Genomic DNA, 22,890 nt, shown 5'->3' with positions numbered 1-22,890 from the left:
CATCCTATTTATTCACGGAATTGAATGGGAAAGCTGTATGTTTGGTGTGTTCAGAGCATGTTGCAGTGCTGAAAGAATATAACCTTCGTCGCCACTATGTGAGTCTTCATGCCGACAAATATGACAACTTTCAAGGACAGCGGAGAAGAGAGAAGGTGAATGAACTGTTGGCGGGTCTGAAGAAACAGCAGTCTGTGTTTACTCACAGCCGAGACATCAGTGACGCTGCAGTGAAAGCTAGCTACCTCATTGCTAATGAAATCGCAGTGGCTTCAAAACCATTTAGTGAGGGTGAATTTGTAAAAACATGCATGATGAAGGCAGCGGAGATTGTGTGCCCTGAAAAGCGGCAGGCTTTTGCAAATATCAGCCTGACAAGAAACACAGTTGCAGACAGGATTTCCGATCTTTCAGTGGATTTGGACAGCCAGTTGAAGCAAAAAGTAAAGTCATTTATTGCGTTTTCGGTTGCAATTGATGAAAGCACGGACATTACAGATGTTGCACAACTGGCCATTTTCATCCGCGGAGTTGATGACACATTGACCGTCACCGAGGAGTTCGTGGAGTTGGTGCCGATGACAGATACAACGACAGCAGCTGATATTTTTACCGCACTCGTCGGGCGCGCTGGACAGGGTCGGAGTGGACTGGTCCCGCGCTGTCAGCCTGGCTACAGATGGTGCGCCCTCAATGATCGGGAAAAAAGCAGGCGTTGTGACAAAGTTCAGAGAGAAAGTGCAATCTGCAAATGGAGGACGTGATTTTTTTGACTTTTCACTGTATTTTGCACCAGGAGGCTTTGTGTTGCAAGTCATTAAAGATGGATAACGTCATGAAGGTGGTCATCCAAACTGTTAATTTCATCCGATCCAGAAGCCTGAATCACCGTCAGTTTGACAGCCTTCTCAGAGAGAAAGACCACATCTATGGCCTGCCATACCACACTGAGGTAAGATGGTTAAGCCGAGGTGCTGTGCTGAGGCGTTTCTTTGATTTACGAGAAGAAATTGAACAGTTCATGGAAGAAAAGGGCAAACCAGTGTTAGAATTTCATTCCGCAGAATGGATGCAGGACCTTGCATTTATGGTGGATGTTACAGAGCACCTGAATAACTTGAACAAACAGCTGCAAGGGCGCAACAAAGTTGTCACGCAGTATTATGACAGCATACGTTCTTTCAAGTTGAAGCTGTCATTGTGGGAGACGCAACTTGCCGGTGGTGATGCAGCTCACTTCCCTGTCTGAAAAATGTGTGCGCGACCCAACATGTGGCAGACATGAAGCGGTTCAAAGATAAAATAACGGGACTGTTACGGGAGTTTGAGCAACGCTTTCAGATTTATGTTTATATGTTTTTATGTTGATGTGCTATTGTTTTTAATTGATTTTATTTTATTTGTATATTTAACCTATTCTTGACTCTGGTTCTTGCACTTGTTTGGGGAACAGGATTTCATTATTTTTATCTACATTTCTGCCTGAGAAATGACACCCTGATATAGTTCTGTGATCTGTGAAACAGTTCTGTTAATCACTGAGGCATTGTGTGTTTGTGTGTTCTTTTTCTTTAGAATTTTCAAATAAACTTGACGTGTTTTATGATTAATAGTGATGTTGTGCTTGTACTATTTTGGACACACTGTCCTCAGGCTCCAGCTTTATGTTGTATGTTGATCGTATTAAAACAAAGAAAGCAATCTGAAGTTGTTGTTTTTAAGTTATATATACCATGATTTTTCCGGTCCGGCCCACTTGGGAATAGATTTTCCTCCATGTGGCCCCTGAGCTAAAATGAGTTTGACACCCCTGTTCTAGACGATTCTGTGCTTCCAACTTTGTGGCAACAGTTTGGGGAAGGCCCTCTCCTTTTTCAGCATGACAATGCCCCCGTGCACAAAGCATACACAAATGGTTTGTCGAGATCGGTGTGGAAGAACTTAACTGGCCTGCACAGAGCCCTGACCTCAACCCTATCGAACACCTTTGGGATGAATTGGAACGCCGACTGCAAGCCAGGCCTTATTGCCCAACATCAGTGCCCGACCTCACTAATACTCTTGTGGCTGAATTGTAGCAAGTCCCCGCAGCAATGTTCCAACATCTAGTGGAAAGCCTTCCCAGAAGAGTAGAGGCTGTTATAGCAGCAAAGAGGGGACCAACTTCATATTAATGCCCATGATTTTGGAATGAGATGTTTGACAAGCAGGTGTCCACCTACATTTGGTAATGTATTGTATTTCACAGCGTTTTAGTTGGAATGACTGCTTGTTTTGTCACAAACTGAAATTAGGTGAACTATTCGAATTTTTGGAAATGGTTTTTGCATATTGCACCTTTTTAAGCAGTGTAACAGTACAAATCCTGTGTGGGCTTTGTTAAGCAGTGTAACATGATCTGCACTTTCAATTTCCAACGTTTAAATTGCCTTAAGACATTTGTGTATGTTTAAGTACCGATGCCATGAGGGATTTGTATGTTTTTAGATTAACAAAGAAGATCAAGGATAATATACCATTGATCACATTAGGCTGCAACACGATTGTGTGATTTTTATTTATAACTCTTAGATACACTCTTGGGTCCTTTTCATTTCAAAGTAAAAACCAATAGACTGTAAAATAACAATGGTGTAATGGTTTACTAACCATGTCCTCTCCGGTGGTGTATGCCCTGTCAGTTACCAGGAGGCCCAGGAGGAGCTGCTGGAGTTCCAGGAGGGCAGCAGAGAGCTGGAGGCAGAGCTGGAAACCCAGCTGGGCCAGGCCGAGCACCGTATGAGAGACCTGCACTCTGAGAACAGCAGGCTCAAGAACGAGGTGGACTCACTCAAGGTACCAAGATGGACACAATGCGCTAGAAGGACTGAATACATTTTTTTTGTGCTTGGAATGTGGCAGTTACAAATCTGAAACCCTGTGAATTTGAGTTCCCTGTGAATTTGAATATTACATCCATGACTTGGCAAGAAAATATTTACGAGGCGCCTTTAGCGTTCATGCTGAAAAAGTATGATGCACTTCTTTTGACAACCTTTGAAACACGCCATATCCCTGACATAATAAATTATTGATGACTATTTGAAGCTTATATCATCATGGCTTGTCCTTTAGTGCTGTCTCCAGAGAGGAGGTAAGTTGTTGTAGCATGTATCTGTGAGTATCCCAGCGTACAGGATATTAATGAAATATCAGGCATGGTCAACAGTAAAGTAGAGGGTTCTTAATCAAAAATTAATGTGTAATCTAAATGAGAAATCTCTTTCATATCAGTCAGGCAGACAAGGAACTCTTACTCATTTTTGCTCTGATCACTACTACGGGGAAACGGCCTATCAACAATATCATATTTAGAGTTCCTTGTAGCTAATGTGTTTTGAGTTCCCACTTCCTCAGGTGGTAAATTATGTAGCACATTGCCTAGGCCAATATGCACAAAAAACATGCGGGCAAATTAATCTAAAAAAGTATATCTGATTATTCTGGATCCTATAATGACATGTTGCACATCAAAATATCCATCATGCATTCCCTGAACTTGTTAGATGAAATAGCAATTTTTTTCATGAACATGTTCGATGAAATAACTAACTTCTTTCATGCCTTGGCACTTGAAAAAGTCAGTCTAGAGGCCTCCCACTTAGCTACCTTGCTTCAAAGTATAGCCATTTGATACCTGATTCACTTAATTAAGGAATTATTTTATAATACTTTTTGGTTGTAGGCTAATGTTATAGCACATCAGGGGAGCTACTGGGTGTGTAGACTTTTGTTCCAGTCCAACTCGCCAGATTCTACAAATCAACTGCTCAACATGTGAAGTGGACTTAGATGTGCCTGAGCAGTGCTGGATCAAAAGCCTGCACACCCAGCTCTCCACGTGTTTTATACAGTAAGAGTGGTGTATATTTGACTTAATGGCATTTTTTCACAGTGGTGTCATAATGGAGCCAAAATTCTGAACACTTAGACTTTGTGATCTAGCTAATGATTAGCGCCTTTGGGGTGGCCTAAACAAATGCAGATGGGCAAGGCCATGCTTTAGCCATCTATAGCCTACCCGCTAATACTATGCTATTACATCTGTTAGGATAAAAGCAGAATGCTCATTGCTAAAGTAGCACACCAGCCTGATAATATGAGCCATGTAGGCTATAGCCTTTGGTGAAAGAGCCAGCCCTAAAAATACTACTTTTTGCCAACATGGGCTCATTTCTGGAGGGGACTATTATCAGGTGTGTGGTTCCATGAAATTCAAATTCATGGAACCTGCAGATGCTCTGTGTTTACCTCTGCCGTTTGTGCATTTGCGTTATTCTGATTGGTCGAGTCAATATATACAAAAATTGGTATCCGAAAAAATGCATTTCAGATATCCGAAAAAATGTCATGATATTCTAATAGTGAAATAATTTAAATTGCATTATGTATGAGAGTTAGGGATTGGCATCAGCATGTTAATTCTCGCTCCATAATTAGCGCTGGGATGAGCGTGGCTCTGTGTCCATGTTCACATTACGACTCCAGCCATGCGAGTCAGTGAGTCACCCCACCGGTGACGGTGAGATACGAATGTGTTAAGAATGTCATCGGATTCAAAACTTTTTCAATTTAAATTACTATATAAAATTCTTGCTACCAATATAATGTTATTTATATGGGGGATACAATCTTCCCAGCTCTGCAGATTTTGCTGCAAAGAGACAGAATCATTAGATCATTTGTTTTGGTACTGTCCATTTGTAGCTTGTTTTTGGACACAGGTCCAGGAATGGCTAAAGGATTGCAATATTTACCTGGAGCTAACCCTGCAGATAGCATTACAGGGTGATCTGAAAAGTCATAGTCAATTGATCAATAATATAATAACACTTTTATCAAAAATGTTTATTTTCAATTTACAATCTGTAGAAACAATGAGAATAGAAAGGTTCAGAACATCACAGTACAGTTGAAAAATATATGGCAAATAGAAATCCAATATGGATGGTGTTGAATGGAGTTGAAGGATGGGACTAATAACAAGTAATAACAACAAGATAACTAATAATGTAAGCATACTGTGTCCATAATAAGTATATAGGTTATATGTTGAGAGCTTTTGTGAAAGAGCTCAGTTAGAAAGATATGGCATGTAGAAGCAAACCGGATGGACATCATGAAAATAATCGGATAATTCCTTAATTAAGTGAATATATATGTATATGTATGGATATATGTATATATGTATGTGTGTGTCTATATATATATATATATGTGTGTATATATATGTATATGTATATATATATATATGTGTGTATATATATATATATGTGTGTATGTGTATATATATATATGTGTATGTATATATATATATGTGTATGTATATTGTGATGTCACGAGAGGCTACACAGCTTTCAGCGGGATTGCTCAAGTAGTGCAAGGAGACCAGGTTCAACCAAAACAAGGATTTTATTAAAGGTCTTGGGAAACTAACGAAAGTATAACACAATACTGTTCTCTGGTGGCTCTTAAGGGTTAACAGTTCAGGGATGTCTCTTCCACATCCAACATCATAACTCTCCCTCGCTCAAATAACTTTTCCCCAGTCTTACTGTCTTCCACGTTGCAGCTAGTGGCCAACCCAGCAAAACGTCCTTCCAAATGTCCCACACGTATTTCCACAGGTGCATATATCCAAAGGTGAGTATTTCCCAAAGGTAAGTATCTCCAAATCCTTATATTCCTCATGGAAGTGGACGTGCAGCACTCTTGTCCTCCAGAGAGCCCAGCTTGGAGACCGTGTCTCTTCCCTTCAACAAACCTTCAGCTCATCAGCTCCTGATTGGTTTCAGCTGCGTGGGAAGATTGGCCATAGAGGGGTGGAGTTCCCGACCATACCAGCAGATGGAGCCATAGCTGTCTGGGTTTGCAGCCACCTCAGGGGATGTAACGTCCCTCCAGGACACAGCCTCTCGTGACATCACACATCCCCCTCCTCGGGACCGACGTCCTCGTCGGGTAAAGGCAGCGAAGAAGGCATCACGCCGGGAGAGGGCGTCCGCATTGCCGTGGTGCTTGCCAGACTGCTCTCTCTTCAACTCCTCCAACTCTAGGACCAGGGACTCAGCCTCCTGTTGTCTCTCCTTGAGTTTCTTACTGAACGCATCAGCCTTGGTTTTAGCAGAGTTTAGCTTCTGTTGAGCAGCTTTCAGTTCCTTCTCTCTCTCTGCCTCCGCATTCTTCATCTTGTTCTCCAACACCTTGTACTTCTCCTCTGCCTTCTTCTGGACCTCCTTACTACTGCGCAGGGTCTCCTCACACTCCTCGATGGTCCTGCGCAGCCTCTCCAGCTCCTCCTGTTGCTTAGGGAAGGAGCTCTGTTGGAGTTTAACCTGGAGGATATCTAACTCTTCTGTCTTCATGTCTAACTGTTGCTTTAACAAATGATACCTCTCAGCGGTCCCCTTCAGACCAGACAGTTCTTTGTCCAGATTCTGTAGCTCCGTCTCTGTGTCGGTCTGGGCACCTGCCATCCCTATCAGAGCCCGGGCGGGAGTGAGTAACTCGGAGGATTGCACCGGAGCCTTCCCAGGATGAGTCTTGCCTCTCCGTTTCCGAGGTACTCGGGTTATCCTCTCCTGAGACTCTCTCCAGAGTGGGTAAAAGGCTGGGCAGTCTCGTCCAATTAGGACAGGGACGGGGAGGGAATCAACCACCCCCCGCCGTCGTGTGTATGGTTCCCCGTGTGCTGGTCATTGTAAGTTCAGTAGTGGGGTATTCTCTGGTGTCCCCATGGACACAGGAAACTGGGAGGACTTTCCCCGGGGTCAGACACGTTGGGCCCACCAAATCCTTACGCACCAGGGTGGCCCGGCTACCAGAATCCAGTAAGGCCTCCACATCATGGTGATTCACAGTTACCGGGCAGGTGGGGGGGTCGATCTGGGCCGCCATCTACGACTCCCAAGAGCGAGGCAAACGGTGTGTGGGTGCTGAGCTGGAGGACTCCGCAGTGGGCATAGGTTCATCGGCTGGTTTCCCACACTGCCAGGAGATATGTCCCATCTCCCCACACCGGTAACACTGTCGAGTTTCCCCCCTCCTGGTGTACTCTTCTTGGACCCGCCTGGTTTCTGGCTCCCCCTGGAGCCGGGATAAGTCCTGACGTGGCTGGGTTCGAGACCTTGGGGGTCCTTTGGACGGGTTCTTCCCATTTGTGGTGGGGCCGCACTCCTGGGGTCTTTTCGGGAAGCATTCAGCATCTCCGCTGTGGCCTGGTACTTTTCCACAGCTTCCACGGTCAGATCAGCCGTGGTCAAGGCCTGTTGACTGATGAACCGTTTTGCCTCATAAGGCAGGGCGCGTAGGTAACGATCCACCACAACGGCCTCCACCACCGCCGCTGCTGTATTCCTCTGCGGATCCAGCCATTTCCTTGCGATTCGGACAAGTTCATGCATCTGCGCCCGAGGAGGTTGGTCTGGTTGGAAGATCCAGCTGTGAAAGCGCTGGGCCATACCAAACTTTGTGAGTCCATATCTGCTGAGGATCTCAGACTTCAGGGCATCATAGTCAGTAACCTGGTCAGGGCCCAGGTCCCGGACAGCATTCAGCGATTCCCGGTTAGGAAGGGGGCTAACAGACCAACCCACTGTTGCTTGGGCCAGGCTTCCCTAGTGGCCGTGGCCTCAAATGCATGCAGGTATGCCTCAATGTCATCGGTAGCTCCCATCTTAGATATAAAGTCACTTGCCTTTATTGGGCGGGTATTTTGGACAACCCTCTGTCTCTGCAACTGCAATTCCTCTGCCTTCAGAAGGTTGGCTTTCTTTTGCTCCTCCAAGAGAGCCACGTTTACTTGCATCTGGGCTTGCTGGCCAGCAACAAGGGCTTTCAATATGTCCTCCATTTCAGTCGGCGGGGAGCCTACGGCCAACTTGGAAAACTGGGTGATCAAACCTTCGGTATCCTCCTCTGACATGCACTATTAACGCTTGAGCGTACCCGTATTCTCCACCATCTGTGATGTCACGAGAGGCTACACAGCTTTCAGCGGGATTGCTCAAGTAGTGCAAGGAGACCAGGTTCAACCAAAACAAGGATTTTATTAAAGGTCTTGGGAAACTAACGAAAGTATAACACAATACTGTTCTCTGGTGGCTCTTAAGGGTTAACAGTTCAGGGATGTCTCTTCCACATCCAACATCATAACTCTCCCTCGCTCAAATAACTTTTCCCCAGTCTTACTGTCTTCCACGTTGCAGCTAGTGGCCAACCCAGCAAAACGTCCTTCCAAATGTCCCACACGTATTTCCACAGGTGCATATATCCAAAGGTGAGTATTTCCCAAAGGTAAGTATCTCCAAATCCTTATATTCCTCATGGAAGTGGACGTGCAGCACTCTTGTCCTCCAGAGAGCCCAGCTTGGAGACCGTGTCTCTTCCCTTCAACAAACCTTCAGCTCATCAGCTCCTGATTGGTTTCAGCTGCGTGGGAAGATTGGCCATAGAGGGGTGGAGTTCCCGACCATACCAGCAGATGGAGCCATAGCTGTCTGGGTTTGCAGCCACCTCAGGGGGATGTAACGTCCCTCCAGGACACAGCCTCTCGTGACATCACAATATATATATGTGTATGTGTATATATATATATATGTGTATGTGTGTGTGTGTGTATATATATATATATATGTATGTATGTATGTATGTATGTATGTATGTATGTATGTATGTATGTATGTATGTGTGTGTGTGTGTGTGTGTGTGTGTGTATATATATGTATGTGTGTGTGTATATATATACAGTGGGGAGAACAAGTATTTGATACACTGCCGATTTTGCAGGTTTTCCTACTTACAAAGCATGTAGAGGTCTGTAATTGTTATCATAGGTACACTTCAACTGTGATAGACGGAATCTAAAACAAAAATCCAGAAAATCACATTGTATGATTTTTAAGTAATTAATTTGCATTTTATTGCATGACATAAGTATTTGATCACCTACCAACCAGTAAGAATTCCGGCTCTCACAGACCTGTTAGTTTTTCTTTAAGAAGCCCTCCTGTTCTCCACTCATTACCTGTATTAACTGCACCTGTTTGAACTCGTTACCTGTATAAAAGACACCTGTCCACACACTCAATCAAACAGACTCCAACCTCTCCACAATGGCGAAGACCAGAGAGCTGTGTAAGGACATCAGGGATAAAATGGTAGACCTGCACAAGGCTGGGATGGGCTACAGGACAATAGGCAAGCAGCTTGGTGAGAAGGCAACAACTGTTGGCGGAATTATTAGAAAATGGAAGAAGTTCAAGATGACGGTCAATCACCCTCGGTCTGGGGCTCCATGCAAGATTTCATCTCGTGGGGCATCAATGATCATAAGGAAGGTGTGGAATCAGCCCAGAACTACACGGCAGGACCTGGTCAATGACCTGAAGAGATCTGGGACCACAGTCTCAAAGAAAACCATTAGTACCACACTACGCCGTCATGGATTAAAATCCTGCAGCGCACGCAAGGTCCCCCTGCTCAAGCCAGCGCATGTCCAGGCCCGTCTGAAGTTTGCCAATGACCATCTGGATGATCCAGAGGAGGAATGGGAGAAGGTCATGTGGTCTAAACTCCACTCGCCGTGTTTGGAGGAAGAAGAAGGATGAGTACAACCCCAAGAACACCATCCCAACCGTGAAGCATGGAGGTGGAAACATCATTCTTTGGGGATGCTTTTCTGCAAAGGGGACAGGACGACTGCACCGTATTGAGGGGAGGATGGATGGGGCCATGTATCGCGAGATCTTGGCCAACAACCTCCTTCCCTCAGTAAGAGCATTGAAGATGGGTTGTGGCTGGGTCTTCCAGCATGACAACAACCCGAAACACACAGCCAGGGCAACTAAGGAGTGGCTCCGTAAGAAGCATCTCAAGGTCCTGGAGTGGCCTAGCCAGTCTCCAGACCTGAACCCAATAGAAAATATTTGGAGGGAGCTGAAAGTCCGTATTGCCCAGCGACAGCCCCGAAACCTGAAGGATCTGGAGAAGGTCTGTATGGAGGAGTGGCCCAAAATCCCTGCTGCAGTGTGTGCAAACCTGGTCAAGACCTACAGGAAATGTATGATCTCTGTAATTGCAAACAAAAGTTCTGCTTTTCTGATGTATCAAATACTTATGTCATGCAATAAAATGCAAATTAATTACTTAAAAATCATACATGTGATTTTCTGGATTTTTGAGATTCCGTCTCTCACAGTTGAAGTGTACCTATGATAAAAATTACAGACCTCTACATGCTTTGTAAATAGGAAAACCTGCAAATTCGGCAGTGTATCAAATACTTGTTCTCCCCACTGTATATGTGTGTGTGTAATAAATATGCGAGAAGAAAAATAACATATGGGGGATTGGAAGTGATGCAGACAATTTACATTGATGGAAGTTACAATCTATCTGCAATATTAAAGCTGATCTACCCCCCCAAAAAAATATAAAATAAATAAAAATAGGATGTCATCTGTTCTGCTTTTTTCTGACTGTCTGATGGTTATTCCAGGCAAAAAAAAATTGTTTTATTGCTTTCATGTCTTTATTTATGGAAAATAGCACAGCAACTAGTTTTCTCATTCTGACGCCAGAGTGAAGGAATCTTAGAAATGCGTTCATGTTGTACAGCATGCGCTACATTTAGACTGGATCTGTGACACGTTGTTTAACGCCTTGTTATAAGATACTATCTATGTGGCGTAGGCTAGAATGTGTTTTGATGTAGTCAGTGTAGTATGCACATGTAGTTCATGTAAAATGGCATTTCAGGACAAAGCAGGGCTTGTCTGGTCGAGGTTAGTGGTTAATTGATTCAGACGTGATTTATCCAGAAGATATAGGTCAGACAGGCAGGCAGACCCAGTCCCATCTATTGAGTTGAGCACCAGAGAGCTGGAGGAGACATGGGTCACATCATCATCCCATAGCCTGAGAACGCTGGAGCACAACGGAGTGCTCTGAAAAATAGATGACAGAATGTAGGTTAACGTGGCGGTTCCCTCCACTTGGGTGCGTGCGACTGTGTAGTGTTAGGAAAATATTTTAGTAAGTAAAACTCCCTTTCTTGGAAGCTTTAACGTCCTTTACCCATTTTTAAATGGTTGCATGTTATAAGTAACACCCTTTCTCTTCTCTCTCCTCATCTCTCCATCCCCCCTTCAGGAGAAACTGGAGCAGCAGTATGCCCAAAGCTACAAGCAGATCAACATGCTGGAGGACGACCTAGGACAGACCCGGGGCATCAAGGAGCAGCTCCACAAATACGTCCGGGAACTGGAGCAGTCCAACGACGACCTGGAAAGAGCGAAAAGGTCAGCAAAGAGACCAGACCACTACACAGTATCTAACAGACACATACTGGATACAGCATTAGAAGACGAGCTGTATAAGACATAATTTGATATTTACTGTGTACTTCAGGGTTATGTTCATTTTGGAGGAAAAGGGCAATATCTAACAGTAGTACTAATCTAACAGTAGAAGCAAAGGTAGTCATTCTCCGACCATCTTTCAGAACACAAACCCATACATTAACCCCATGCAGAGAGGTGCTGATCAATGATGGAGGCTGAGATGCTTGTTGTGTGTTTCCTAGTTAATTGCCCACTCTGCTCTTCATTGGGAGTAATCAAACAGATGGCAAATCTCCATTCCATTTAAAACACTTGCCCAATTGGGTCTGATTGCTGTAAATTGGATTAAATTGGATTCAGATCAGCACTGTCACACATCGCCTGAGATATAGGTTACTTGGAGGAATCGGGACATTCGTTTGTCACTAAACATTCATTTTCTAGTAAAAAGCATGAGCTGACGCACATCTAAAAAAAAATGTGTAGAGGTGCTGACTAACGGAGAGTAAACTGTATAAAAAGAAAGTCTCACGCTACAGTGCCTTCAGAAAGTATTCATACCCCTTGACTTATTCCACATTTTGTTGTGTAACAGCCTAAATTAAAAATTGATAAAATATATGTTTTTCTCACCCATCTACACAATACCCCATAATGACAAAGTGAAAACATGTTTTTAGAAATGTTTGCAAATGTATTGAAAATTAAATACAGAAATATCTTTACCTAATTTACATAAGTATTCACACTCTTGAGTCAATACTTTGTAGAAGCAGCTTTGGCAGCAATTACAGCTGTGAGTCTTTCTGTGTAAGTATCAGAGCTTTGCACACCTGGATTGTACAATATTTGCACATTATTCTTTTTTAAATTCTTCAAGCTCTGTCAAGTTGTCTGATCATTGCTAGACAGTCATTTTCAAGTCTTGCCATAGATTTTTAAGCCGATTTTAAGTCAAAACTGTAACTAGAAAGCCAGTATGAAGGTTAGTGTGGGAGAGAAAATATCTGTGGAGTTCAAAAAGTACTCGCACTCAAAACCGTGAAGAAGAATAACCCAAGGAGGCCGAGATGCAAAAATAATATAATTAATTGAATCCATGCTCAAAAGAATACAAAAAGTGAAAGTGCAAGGTGCTAATAAAAAATAAAAAAAACTGAGCAAATGTTTCAGCCTTATTAAAACTGTAACTAGGCCACTCAGGAACATCCAATGTCATCTTGGTAAGCAACTCCAGTGTAGATTTGTCCTTGTGTTTTAGGTTATTGTCCTGCTGAAATGTGAATTTGTTTCCTAGTGTCTGTTGGAAAGCAGACTGAACCAGATTTTCCTCTATGATTTTGCCTGTGCTAGCTATATTCCGTTTATTTTTATCCTAAAGAAACTCCCCAGTCCTTGTCGATGACAAGCATACCCATAACATGATGCATCCACCACCATGCTTGAAAATATGAAGAGTGGTACTCAGTGATGGATTGTGTTTGCTTTGCCCCAAACATAACGCTTTGTATTCAGGACATAAAGTTAATTTCTTTGTCATATTTTTTGCAGTTTTACTTTAGTGCCTTATTGCAAACAGGATGCATGTTTTGGAATAATTTTATTCTGTACAGGCTTCCTTCTTTTCACTCACGTTTAGGTTATTATTTTGGAGTAACTACAATGTTGTTGATCCATCCTCAGTTTTCTCCTATCACAGCCATTAAACTCTGTAACTGTTTTAAAGTCACCATTGGCCTCATGGCGAAATCCCTGAGTGGTTTCCTTCCTCCCCGGCAACTAAATTAGGAAGGATGCCTGTATCTTTGTAGTGACTGGGTGTATTGATACACCATCTAAAGTGTAATTAATAACTTCACCATGCTCAAAAGGATATTCAATGTCTGCTTTTTTTTATTTTTACCCATCTACCAAGAGGTGCCCTTCTTTGCGAGGCATTGGAAAACCTCCCTCGTCTTTGTAGTTTAATCTGTGTTTGAAATTCACTGCTCGACTGAGGGACCTTACAGATAATTGTGTGTGTGGGGTACTCCTGAACTTATTTAGGCTTGCCATAAGAAAGGGGTTGAATACTTATTGACTCAAGACTTTTCAGCTTTTCATTTGGAATTAATTAGTAGCAAATTCTAAAAACATAATTGTACTTTGACATTATGGGGTAATGTGTGTAGGCCAGTGACTTAAAATCTCAATTTTATCCATTTTAAATTTGGGCTGTAACGCAACAAAATGTGGAAAAAGTCAAGGGGCTATTATTTACATCCTCATATTTCAATATGGTTAAATATTGTAGGATACATGATATTAACATCGTAAATCATTATTATTTCATTTAATCTTTGTTTAATTGTTTCCATTTCATTTCATCTTTGTTTCATGTAATCTTTTGGTTCAACCATAATGCATAATAACCATCATCAGCATGGAGAACATAATATGTGCAAGCTGATAACTTGTGGAAAGAATGTGTCCATTCAGCAGACATGTTCATAAAAACATTCATTTATCACTAATCTCGGTTAACCCAGAACTTGGTCAGAGGAATTTGGTCAGATGCTCGATTATGTTTACGTAGTCTGTCCGCGAGAGATGAATATAGCACACAACAACATTCATGCATCACGGTGAAACACAGGTATCAGCGAATGTTTCAGCATGCTCCTTTGTGTGCAGGAGCCAAGAGTCCACTGAACACCATGTTTTCGTTCGAATTAAATTATTCTCCCTTATTTCTTTCTGCAGGGCTACGATTGTTTCCCTGGAGGACTTTGAGCAACGTCTGAACCAGGCCATCGAGAGGAATGCCTTCCTGGAGAGTGAGCTTGATGAGAAAGAGTCCCTCCTGGTCTCAGTGCAGAGATTAAAGGACGAGGCCAGAGGTGCTTATTGATCCGTTTTCACTCAAACCCCTGCCTGCCTTTATTAGAAAATGAGCTGTTCTCTGTGAAATGAATAGAACCCATGTTCTCACAGCATTGCTTACAGCCGCAAATTGTTGTTGGGAGAGACTATAACAGCATTATCCGCAATTTGAATGTCTGGTCTGTTTAGAGTTAAATATTATGTCTGTCTGCTTGTCTGTCAGACCTGCGACAGGAGCTCGCCGTCCGAGAGCGAAATACGGACATGATCAGGATGTCGGCACCCGCCTCGCCCACCCAGGAGAACAACGACAAGATGGATTCCTCTGTCCAAGCCTCACTGTCTCTCCCCGCCACGCCGCTCGCCAATAGTATGGACAACGCCTTCGCCAACCCAACAGGTATGCTTTTGCTCTGTCCCCAACACCTCAATATGTCACCTAACCATTTTTATGTGCAGTATACTGTATGTCAATGACTGTATGAATTAATTTTCTTGTACTTATTTCCCCCCCAGAGTTGTCCAACGGCCTTGGTAACTCACTGACTCCCTCTGCCAGAATATCAGCACTCAACATCGTAGGTGACCTGCTTCGGAAAGTAGGGGTGAGACATACATTTTTTCAATTTGCCCACATCACTATTCACTGTATGCCCTGGTACACTGAGACTGTGGGTGTTTCTCAATATGCATAATACCGTGCTCCACACTCTCATGCTCCAAGTACATTATCCGAGGACGGTCTCTTGAGTATGTTCTTGTGAGGACGAGAGTGTGGATAACGCATAAAACATTACATTTACATTTAGCAGACGCTCTTATCCAGAGCGACTTACAAATTGGTGCATTCACCTTATAGCCAGTGGGATAACCACTTTACAAAATGTTTTGTTTTGTTTTGTTTTTTCTTTCTTTGGGGTGGGGTAAAGGGGGGTAGAAGGATTACTTTATTCTATCCCAGTTATCCTTAAAGAGGTGGGGTTTCAAGTGTCTCCGGAAGGTGGTGAGTGACTCCGCTGTCCTGGCGTCGTGAGGGAGCTTGTTCCACCATTGGGGTGCCAGAGCAGCGAACAGTTTTGACTGGGCTGAGCGGGAACTGTGCTTCCGCAGAGGTAGGGGGGCCAGCAGGCCAGAGGTGGATGAACGCAATGCCCTCGTTTGGGTGTAGGGACTGATCAGAGCCTGGAGGTACGGAGGTGCCGTTCCCCTCACAGCTCTGTAGGCAAGCACCATGGTCTTGTAGCAGATGCAAGCTTCAACTGGAAGCCAGTGGAGTGTGCGGAGGAGCGGGGTGACGTGAGAGAACTTGGGAAGGTTGAACACCAGACGGGCTGCGGCATTCTGGATGAGTTGTAGGGGTTTAATGGCACAGGCAGGGAGCCCAGCCAACAGCGAGTTGCAGTAATCCAGACGGGAGATGACAAGTGCCTGGATTAGGACCTGTGCCGCTTCCTGTGTAAGGCAGGGTCGTACTCTCTGAATGTTGTAGAGCATGAACCTACAGGATCGGGTCACCGCCTTGATGTTAGCGGAGAACGACAGGGTGTCGTCCAGGGTCACGCCAAGGCTCTTCGCACTCTGGGAGGAGGACACAACGGAGTTGTCAACCGTGATGGCGAGATCATGGAACGGGCAGTCCTTCCCCGGGAGGAAGAGCAGCTCCGTCTTGCCGAGGTTCAGCTTGAGAAGCACTCGCACATGATGTATCTCCCCATTCACTGAACCTTCTTCCAGCTAGGACAATGGCAACAATAGAGACAAAACAAGAAATACACAAAGCAAACGTTTTACTTCATAATTATCAGATAGATATATGTGAAACATTGTAGCCAGCTAGCTAGTTAAACAGGCAAAAATGACCTAAAACTAGTGTTATGCAAGGTACAGTAATGTCAATTCTTCGTGGGTAGCTAGCTAGCAATTCTTCGTGCCTAGCCAGTTAGCCCTATTGACTTACTATGGACTTACCCATTCACTGAACCTTCCTTCTTCTAGCCAAGACGATGGCAATAGAGACTAAACAATATATACACAAAGCAAACGTTTTACTTCATAACTATCAGCTAGTTATATGTGCATTGTAATAATGTAGCTAATCAGATAGTATAACAGGCAAAAATGACCTAAAACAAATATTATCCAAGGTATATGTAAATTCTTCATGGGTAGCTAGCTAACAATTCTTTGTGGCTATCTGGCTAGCTAACAGTAGTAGCTAGCCAGTTAGCTCTATTGACTTACTATGGGCTTGTGACCTACGCACACTATAGTAGGTATTGTAGGCAGGTAACCATGCCAAAATTAACATAGCATGTATTTATAAACGTATCAAGATAAAATATTGTAGCCAGGCAAAGTCGGAGTGTATTTTCTCTCGCTTCAGCTCAAATAATGGCCGCCATTGATTTAGAGAAAATGTGCGTCATTTCTTACGTGGTTGCGTCATATTTATTTTCATACTTTCCGTTGAAACTTGCATCAATGCATGCTTCAAAATATGTACAAACGGAGTACGCATTCGAGAAGTGCCCTCCGTGCTCTGTTTTGCATACTTTGATTTGGACTCATACTCCGACCATCCCGTGCTCCAATTTGCGTGCTCGGAGCATGGTAGTATGCATTTTGAGAAACAACCCTTGTCTTATACCATATTGGCATCTCTTGCTAATAGTGGAAGGCCTCTTATCTTTCTTCATTCTCTATGTCCGTCTCAGGCTCTGGAGTCTAAACTGGCAGCCTGCAGGAACTTTGCCAAGGACCAGAAAGCCAGAAAGTCTTACGCCATCACGGAAAACGGGAACGTGATCAACGGCAACACAGCCAAGTTCTCCCATACACTCCACATGACGTCATCGTATTACGACAAAACGTAAGTCGAAGCCCGCTTCCACTTCACCATCAGTGACACACACATTACTCATTAGTGATGAACAGGAAATTAAAGCTACTGTTTTCTGAGAAAGACACTTTGCAAAGGACAACAACGTTTCATAATGTCAAATTGTCTTTATTTGGATATAGGCCTAATGCATTTGTCATTTTTATGATTATTGTTTGCTGTGTAAAGCAGTCAATCACTCCTAAGACCGTCTGGTTTTACAGTTAGATTTCTTAACGTTGATCAATTTGACTGTAGAAATGTGTATTTGAAATTATGGATGTTGATGAGGTCTCTCAGACCCTTGTGTTTTTCCCCAGCAGGAGAGAGAGGGTCATATTCCCTGCATTACTTCTGGGTAATGATCTTCCTCCTCCGATGATGATGTGTGGGGCAGTTAGTCAGTCACCTGCATGCTGTTTGATTAACAAGCCTCCCTCCCTTTCCCATCTAGTGCTGGGGTAGACTTACTCACTGTGGGGCTAGATAACTGCTTTGGGTAGTGGTACATTCCCCTGCTTCTTTCTTAACACTGCTGATACATCCCCATGTCTGTCTGTTTGCTGGTGTGAGTTGGTAGCTTTCAATTTCAATTCAATTTGGATCAATCGTCACATTGTGGGGGGGGGGGGTTGATTCTCAGTGGTGTGTTTAATGACCCATGGGAAAGCATGTAGTGCAATGGAAGGGTTGGTTATGGTACAGTTCTTTTGATTTTGTGCTCAGTTATTGTCAATTAACTACAAACTACTGCATGTGAACAAGGCACCACAGTTTTGCAGCTGATTCTAAAGTGCAATGTCAAAAGTAACCTTTCACTGTTCTTATGTAGCCGGTGCTGTCCTTCTGTTGTTCCTTGTTGAAGTTGTATTTCAAGGTATAAATACTACTAGATGTCCCATATAGAAGTGGTGTGACTGTGTGGCGAGGTTGTAGTGTCATGGCATTGTGTTTCTGCTGTGTGAACAACTATTGATATGAGGCTGGCTGAGCATGCTGAGCAGGACATGGTTACAAGGGCACAGTTTGGGTTTCACCGCAGGGAGGAGTGGATTATAAATATAGCTCTTTACAAGAGGGCACACACTGCCTCCACTGTGCCTTACTATCCACAGTCCTAGCTTGCTAAATAGGACACGAGTTTGAAGTGGAGTATATACTAAATTATAAACTGGGTGGTTCAAGCCCTAAATGCTGATTGGCTGAAAGTCGTGGTATATCACGGGTATGACAAAACATTTATTTTTACTGCTCTAATTACATTGGTAACCAGTTTATAATAGCAATAAGGCACCTCGGGGGTTTGTGGTATATGGCCAATATACCATGGCTAAGGGCTGTATCCAGGCACTCCGCGTTGCGTTGTGCGTAAGAACAGCCCTTAGCCGTGGCGTATTGGCCATATACCACACCCCCTCTGGCCTTATTGCTTAAATACAACAGTACAGCTTAGAATTTACTTTGTTTGCTATGGTCCTAACTATACTGAACAAAAATATAAACGCAACATGCAACAATTTCAACAATTTTACTGAGTTAAAGTTCATATAAGGAAATCTGTCAATTGAAATAAATTAATTAGGCCCTAATCTATGGATTTCACATGACTGGGCAGGGGCGCAGCCATGGGTGGACCTGGGAGGGCATAGGCCAGGCCAACCCACTGGGGAGCCAAGCCAAGCTAATCAGAATGAGCTTTTCCCCACAAAAGGGATTTATTACAGACAGAAATACTCCTCAGTTTCATCAGCTGTCCGGATGGCTGGTCTCAGACAATCCCGCAGGTGAAGAAGCCAGATGTGGAAGTCCTGGGCTGGCGTGGTTACACGTGGTCTGCGGTTGTGAGGCCGGTTGGTAGAAATTAACATAAAATTATCTGGCAACAGCTCTGGTGGACATTCCTGCAGTCAGCATGCCAATTGCACACTCCCTCAAAACTTGAGACATCTGTGGCATTGTGTTGTATGACAAACTGCACATTTTATAGTGGCCTTTTATTGTCCCCAGCACAAGGTGCACCTGTGTAATGATCATGCTGTTTAATCAGCTTCTTGATATGCCACACCTGTCAGGTGGATGGATTATCTTGGTAATGGAGAAATGCTCACTAACAGGGATATAAACAAATTTGTACACAACATTTTAGACAAATAATATTTTTGTGCTTATGGAACATTTCTGGGATCTTTTATTTCGTCTTATGAAAAATGGGACCAACACTTTACATGTTGCGTTTATATTTTTGTTCAGTGTAATTTGAACAAACTCCACTAGGTATTTTACATTTGTGCAGGGAGGGGCAAACTAGATCAAAGGACTTTTAGAAACTTGAAGTCAGTGATCTTCCAATCGCATACTGTATAAACTATTTGGCACAGTCTAAACCATAGCAACAGAATCTAAAAATATATATTTAAAAATGTAGTCTTTTTTTTTTATACATCTGAAATTCCTCCAGAGGTGTTATTTGTAGTGACTTCCAGCAGATCTCTTAATATCCAGTTTCATTTTTGGCTGCACGTGCCCGAAGCCCTGTGTGTGACCGTGCCAGGGCCAACAGGTTGTAGAATAATGAGGACAGAGTGAGAGGTAACCTGTTGTGGCTCAGGTCACTGGTTCAACCCTGCGCTGGCACTGGGATCCATCGACCACTGGTCACTGGTTCAATTCTGCACTGGCACTGGGATCCATCGACCACTGGAAAGTGTGCCTGCCTGTGGAGTGACATTGAGTGTAGCTTCATTCAAATGGCCCCATTGTTTGGCTGTCTAGTAGAGCTGTAGGCAACAGGGTACCACTGTAAAGTGATACTCCAGTTTATCTGCTCCACCAATAGGGCTACATTTTATTTCATTTGTTTTACATATACCACTCCCCCGTTATAATTAATTTGCTTAGGTCTAGCCCATTCATTACAACTCTCATTATTTAAAATGCCATGTAATACCTAGCTAATTATTAGGCTAGGCAGATTTGATTTTTTTTTACATTTTAGTCATTTAGCAGACGCTCTTATCCAGAGCGACTAACAGTAAGTGAGTGCATACATTTTTCATACTGGCCCCCCGTGGAAATCGAACCCACAACCCTGGCGTTACAAGCGCCATGCTCTACCAACTGAGCTACAGGAGGCCTGTTTTCTATGCTTTTACCACCTTATAATATGAATACAGCAAGTGAGAAGCTGCCTAACCCTCAGTAGACCAGACTAACCCATGTTGTGTTTTGTGTTTACAGCAGGTTGGTGAACGGCCTGGACTCTGGCACACTGACAGCCATCACAGCACCCCCCGCTCCCTCCCCCCCTGGCCTACTGCCTCTCATCGTGTGACAGTGACAGACACCACGCCCTAATTTACCCCCCCCCCCCGCCGCCGCCGCCGCCAATGGACAAGGCTATATCCTTAAACAGAAAGCATTGTGAGGACGTCAAACAAGTCCAAACAAGAGAAAGCACATAAAAATAGCTAGCACTATGAAACACTTTTCACATACTGTAATACTGGCCCCTCGTTGCAGTCACTGCATATTCACAGGCTGTCTCTATGTAATTCTGGCCCTTTAGTGCTTGTGCTCTGGTCCTACTGTACATATGGCTCACTGTTTGTAGCCTATATTTTATATGTACTTCCTAATTGTTTACTGCTTGTACATTTAGCTCACTCTACACAGACACCCAAAGAGAAGGTTTACCCAAAGAGAAGGTATCTATGTAGGATCCTATCCTCTCTGCAGTCATTTTCCAAATCTTTAGTTTAGACAGAAAAAACACACATTATGCAATTGAAAGTGTGACACAGTGAGGGTTTCCGATATACATGTTACTGTAATTGTATTGAACTGTTACGATTTATCAGAGATGGTGTACAAGTGAAAGAATATAGATTAGCCAGAGTCTACAGAAGAAGTAAAATGTCTGGATTACTGTAACACATTAATCTAGCATCATTGCTTCAGACTATGCAGAGGCCCTCTCTCCTCCAACTCTCCACACCTTATTTGACATTTCTTATAAATGGAAACTAGGGTTAATGGATTGGCAGCTGGCACACGTGTGTAGATGTGTTTAATAGCCTGGAACGGTCCTTCACCACGTGGACATGCTCCTAACAAGCTGACTTATTGTCCATCACTAAAGGTGGTTTAAATCTCCTGTGTCAACCTCATATGCCTTTCTGACCTTGAGTCTAACTTCAGTAGCCATCTGAAGAATTAATGTTAGTTTTGTGGTTTTTATTTATGAATGTGTTCAAATAAAAATGCATTGGTTTAGACCTGTTCAAAAGGGATGGTGAAGTAAAATCCTCATTGTGTCGTCGTGTTGAGTATTCTGGGCTACTTAGGCTCAGCTCAGTTTAACGGTATGACAACGTGCACGGTATTGGTCATATTGATCATTATAGATGTCCACTTGAGTGGTGCTGTCATGGTGTGTTAGACCACTTTTGCCAGTATTCCATTTTGGGATTTTAACTGCAAATCTTTCATTTTCTGTGTTGAGTTTTCACTGGTATCTTATTGTATTTAAAATATCACACAACCCTGTGTTAGCAACCTAAATTGTAAGTAAATAGCACTTCATCTTGTGCAAATATTTTCCTTGTATTTTCACATTATTTTATCAGTTTTATTCAAGTGCAATATTGCCTGTTGGTATGTTTTGTTTTAATATACATAGTTTTGTTAATTTATTTCAGATTCATTTTATGGCATGATGTGTTCAAATATATAGGATGTGATTATACAGCAATTAGTCAAATATCATGATGTAGGATCCGTTGTCTTAAAATGTTGAGAAAATAAATAAATATAAAGCCAATCTTCTTATTTTGTTTTTAAAACTTAAGGTAGTCCACAATGCAAATTAAGCAATTCAACCCTAGCTTCATACCATGAGCTAATTTATTGTATATTGGCGTTTTCCTTTGATCTAGTTTTGAGGGCAGCAATGAATGGATTGGTAAAATTTAGGCGAGTCATCCTAATTAATTAAGGTTTCAATAGTGGTTCGGTTAAATTTAGGCAATAATTGTGAAATGCAACAGCTGGATTCGAACCAGAGAATTTAGGGATTGCAACCTATGTTACGCTCTCTCCATAGGCCTGCACCCAGTAGGCTAAAATGTTGGATTTAAATAGAGGGTGTTCATTAGAGTCGTGGCTAGAAGGGATCAAGCTTTTGTCAGATTTGTTTCGTAGCAAGTTAGGAGGAAGTTAGCAGGATTTACACATCAGGTTAGGATAATTAACGTTGCCGATTAGGATAATTAGTTTGAGGTTAGGAAAAGGGTTATGGTTAGCTAAAATGCAAAACAATTACAAAAGCTGGATCCCTTCTAGCCATGACCAGGTAATCTACTAACGTTAGCATATGCTGATTCATGGACCGTCTATATCCAGGTTGCATCTGGTTGATATGTTTATAAGGACCACGTGACATCCCGGAAACTTTGAGAAAAAACACTTTATATCGGGAGTTGTGCCTGTCATTCACACGCGTATCTGCTCTCTTATTGGCTAGAATGGTCCCACCTGATCTCGCCTCTTCCAAGCTGCTTTCCATTTTTTAAGACGTTTATTTTCATAGTTAGAGCGGTCCAAGGGGCCATGGTTCCAGTCTAGAGGCCCAGTTTCGACTGCTCCTACAGTTTTGCTTCGGTAGTTAGATGTCACGTGTCCTACTTATATCACACTCGTAACAACCTAAGCATTACGAAACTTCTATTAGATCAAACAAGCAAATAAGCCATTCAATTTTTTGTTGACCAA

General features: G+C 42.9%; 1 protein-coding gene and 1 non-coding gene across 7 annotated transcripts in view; one reads left to right on the top strand and one right to left on the bottom strand.

Annotated features, from left to right (window-relative positions):
• The window catches only part of ndel1a (nudE neurodevelopment protein 1-like 1a), a 39,589-nt gene extending 17,649 nt beyond the window's left edge, over nucleotides 1-21,940 (top strand). For 2 of the 6 annotated variants that reach the window (XM_041853572.2, XM_041853650.2), the window contains exons 3-9: nucleotides 2,682-2,835; nucleotides 11,191-11,339; nucleotides 14,124-14,260; nucleotides 14,467-14,643; nucleotides 14,760-14,848; nucleotides 16,958-17,112; nucleotides 20,359-21,940. In XM_041853572.2, the coding sequence (XP_041709506.2) occupies nucleotides 2,682-2,835; nucleotides 11,191-11,339; nucleotides 14,124-14,260; nucleotides 14,467-14,643; nucleotides 14,760-14,848; nucleotides 16,958-17,112; nucleotides 20,359-20,452 (955 nt within the window). In that variant the 3' untranslated portion in view covers nucleotides 20,453-21,940. Of the gene's footprint in view, nucleotides 1-2,681; nucleotides 2,836-11,190; nucleotides 11,340-14,123; nucleotides 14,261-14,466; nucleotides 14,644-14,759; nucleotides 14,849-16,957; nucleotides 17,113-17,441; nucleotides 17,480-17,953; nucleotides 17,999-20,358 lie in introns of all 6 variants that reach the window. The other 4 variants (XM_041853830.2, XM_041853732.2, XM_041853966.2 and 1 more) reach the window with 4 other exon arrangements.
• Nucleotides 20,180-20,255, bottom strand: trnat-ugu. Its single transcript has one exon. It is a non-coding gene; the product is annotated as a tRNA-Thr (tRNA).
• Nucleotides 21,941-22,890: the final 950 nt, after the last annotated feature.

Source organism: Coregonus clupeaformis, chromosome 1 (assembly GCF_020615455.1).
Source record: "Coregonus clupeaformis isolate EN_2021a chromosome 1, ASM2061545v1, whole genome shotgun sequence".
NCBI lineage: Eukaryota > Metazoa > Chordata > Actinopteri > Salmoniformes > Salmonidae > Coregonus > Coregonus clupeaformis.
This window is presented reverse-complemented; position numbering and strand designations above follow the sequence as displayed.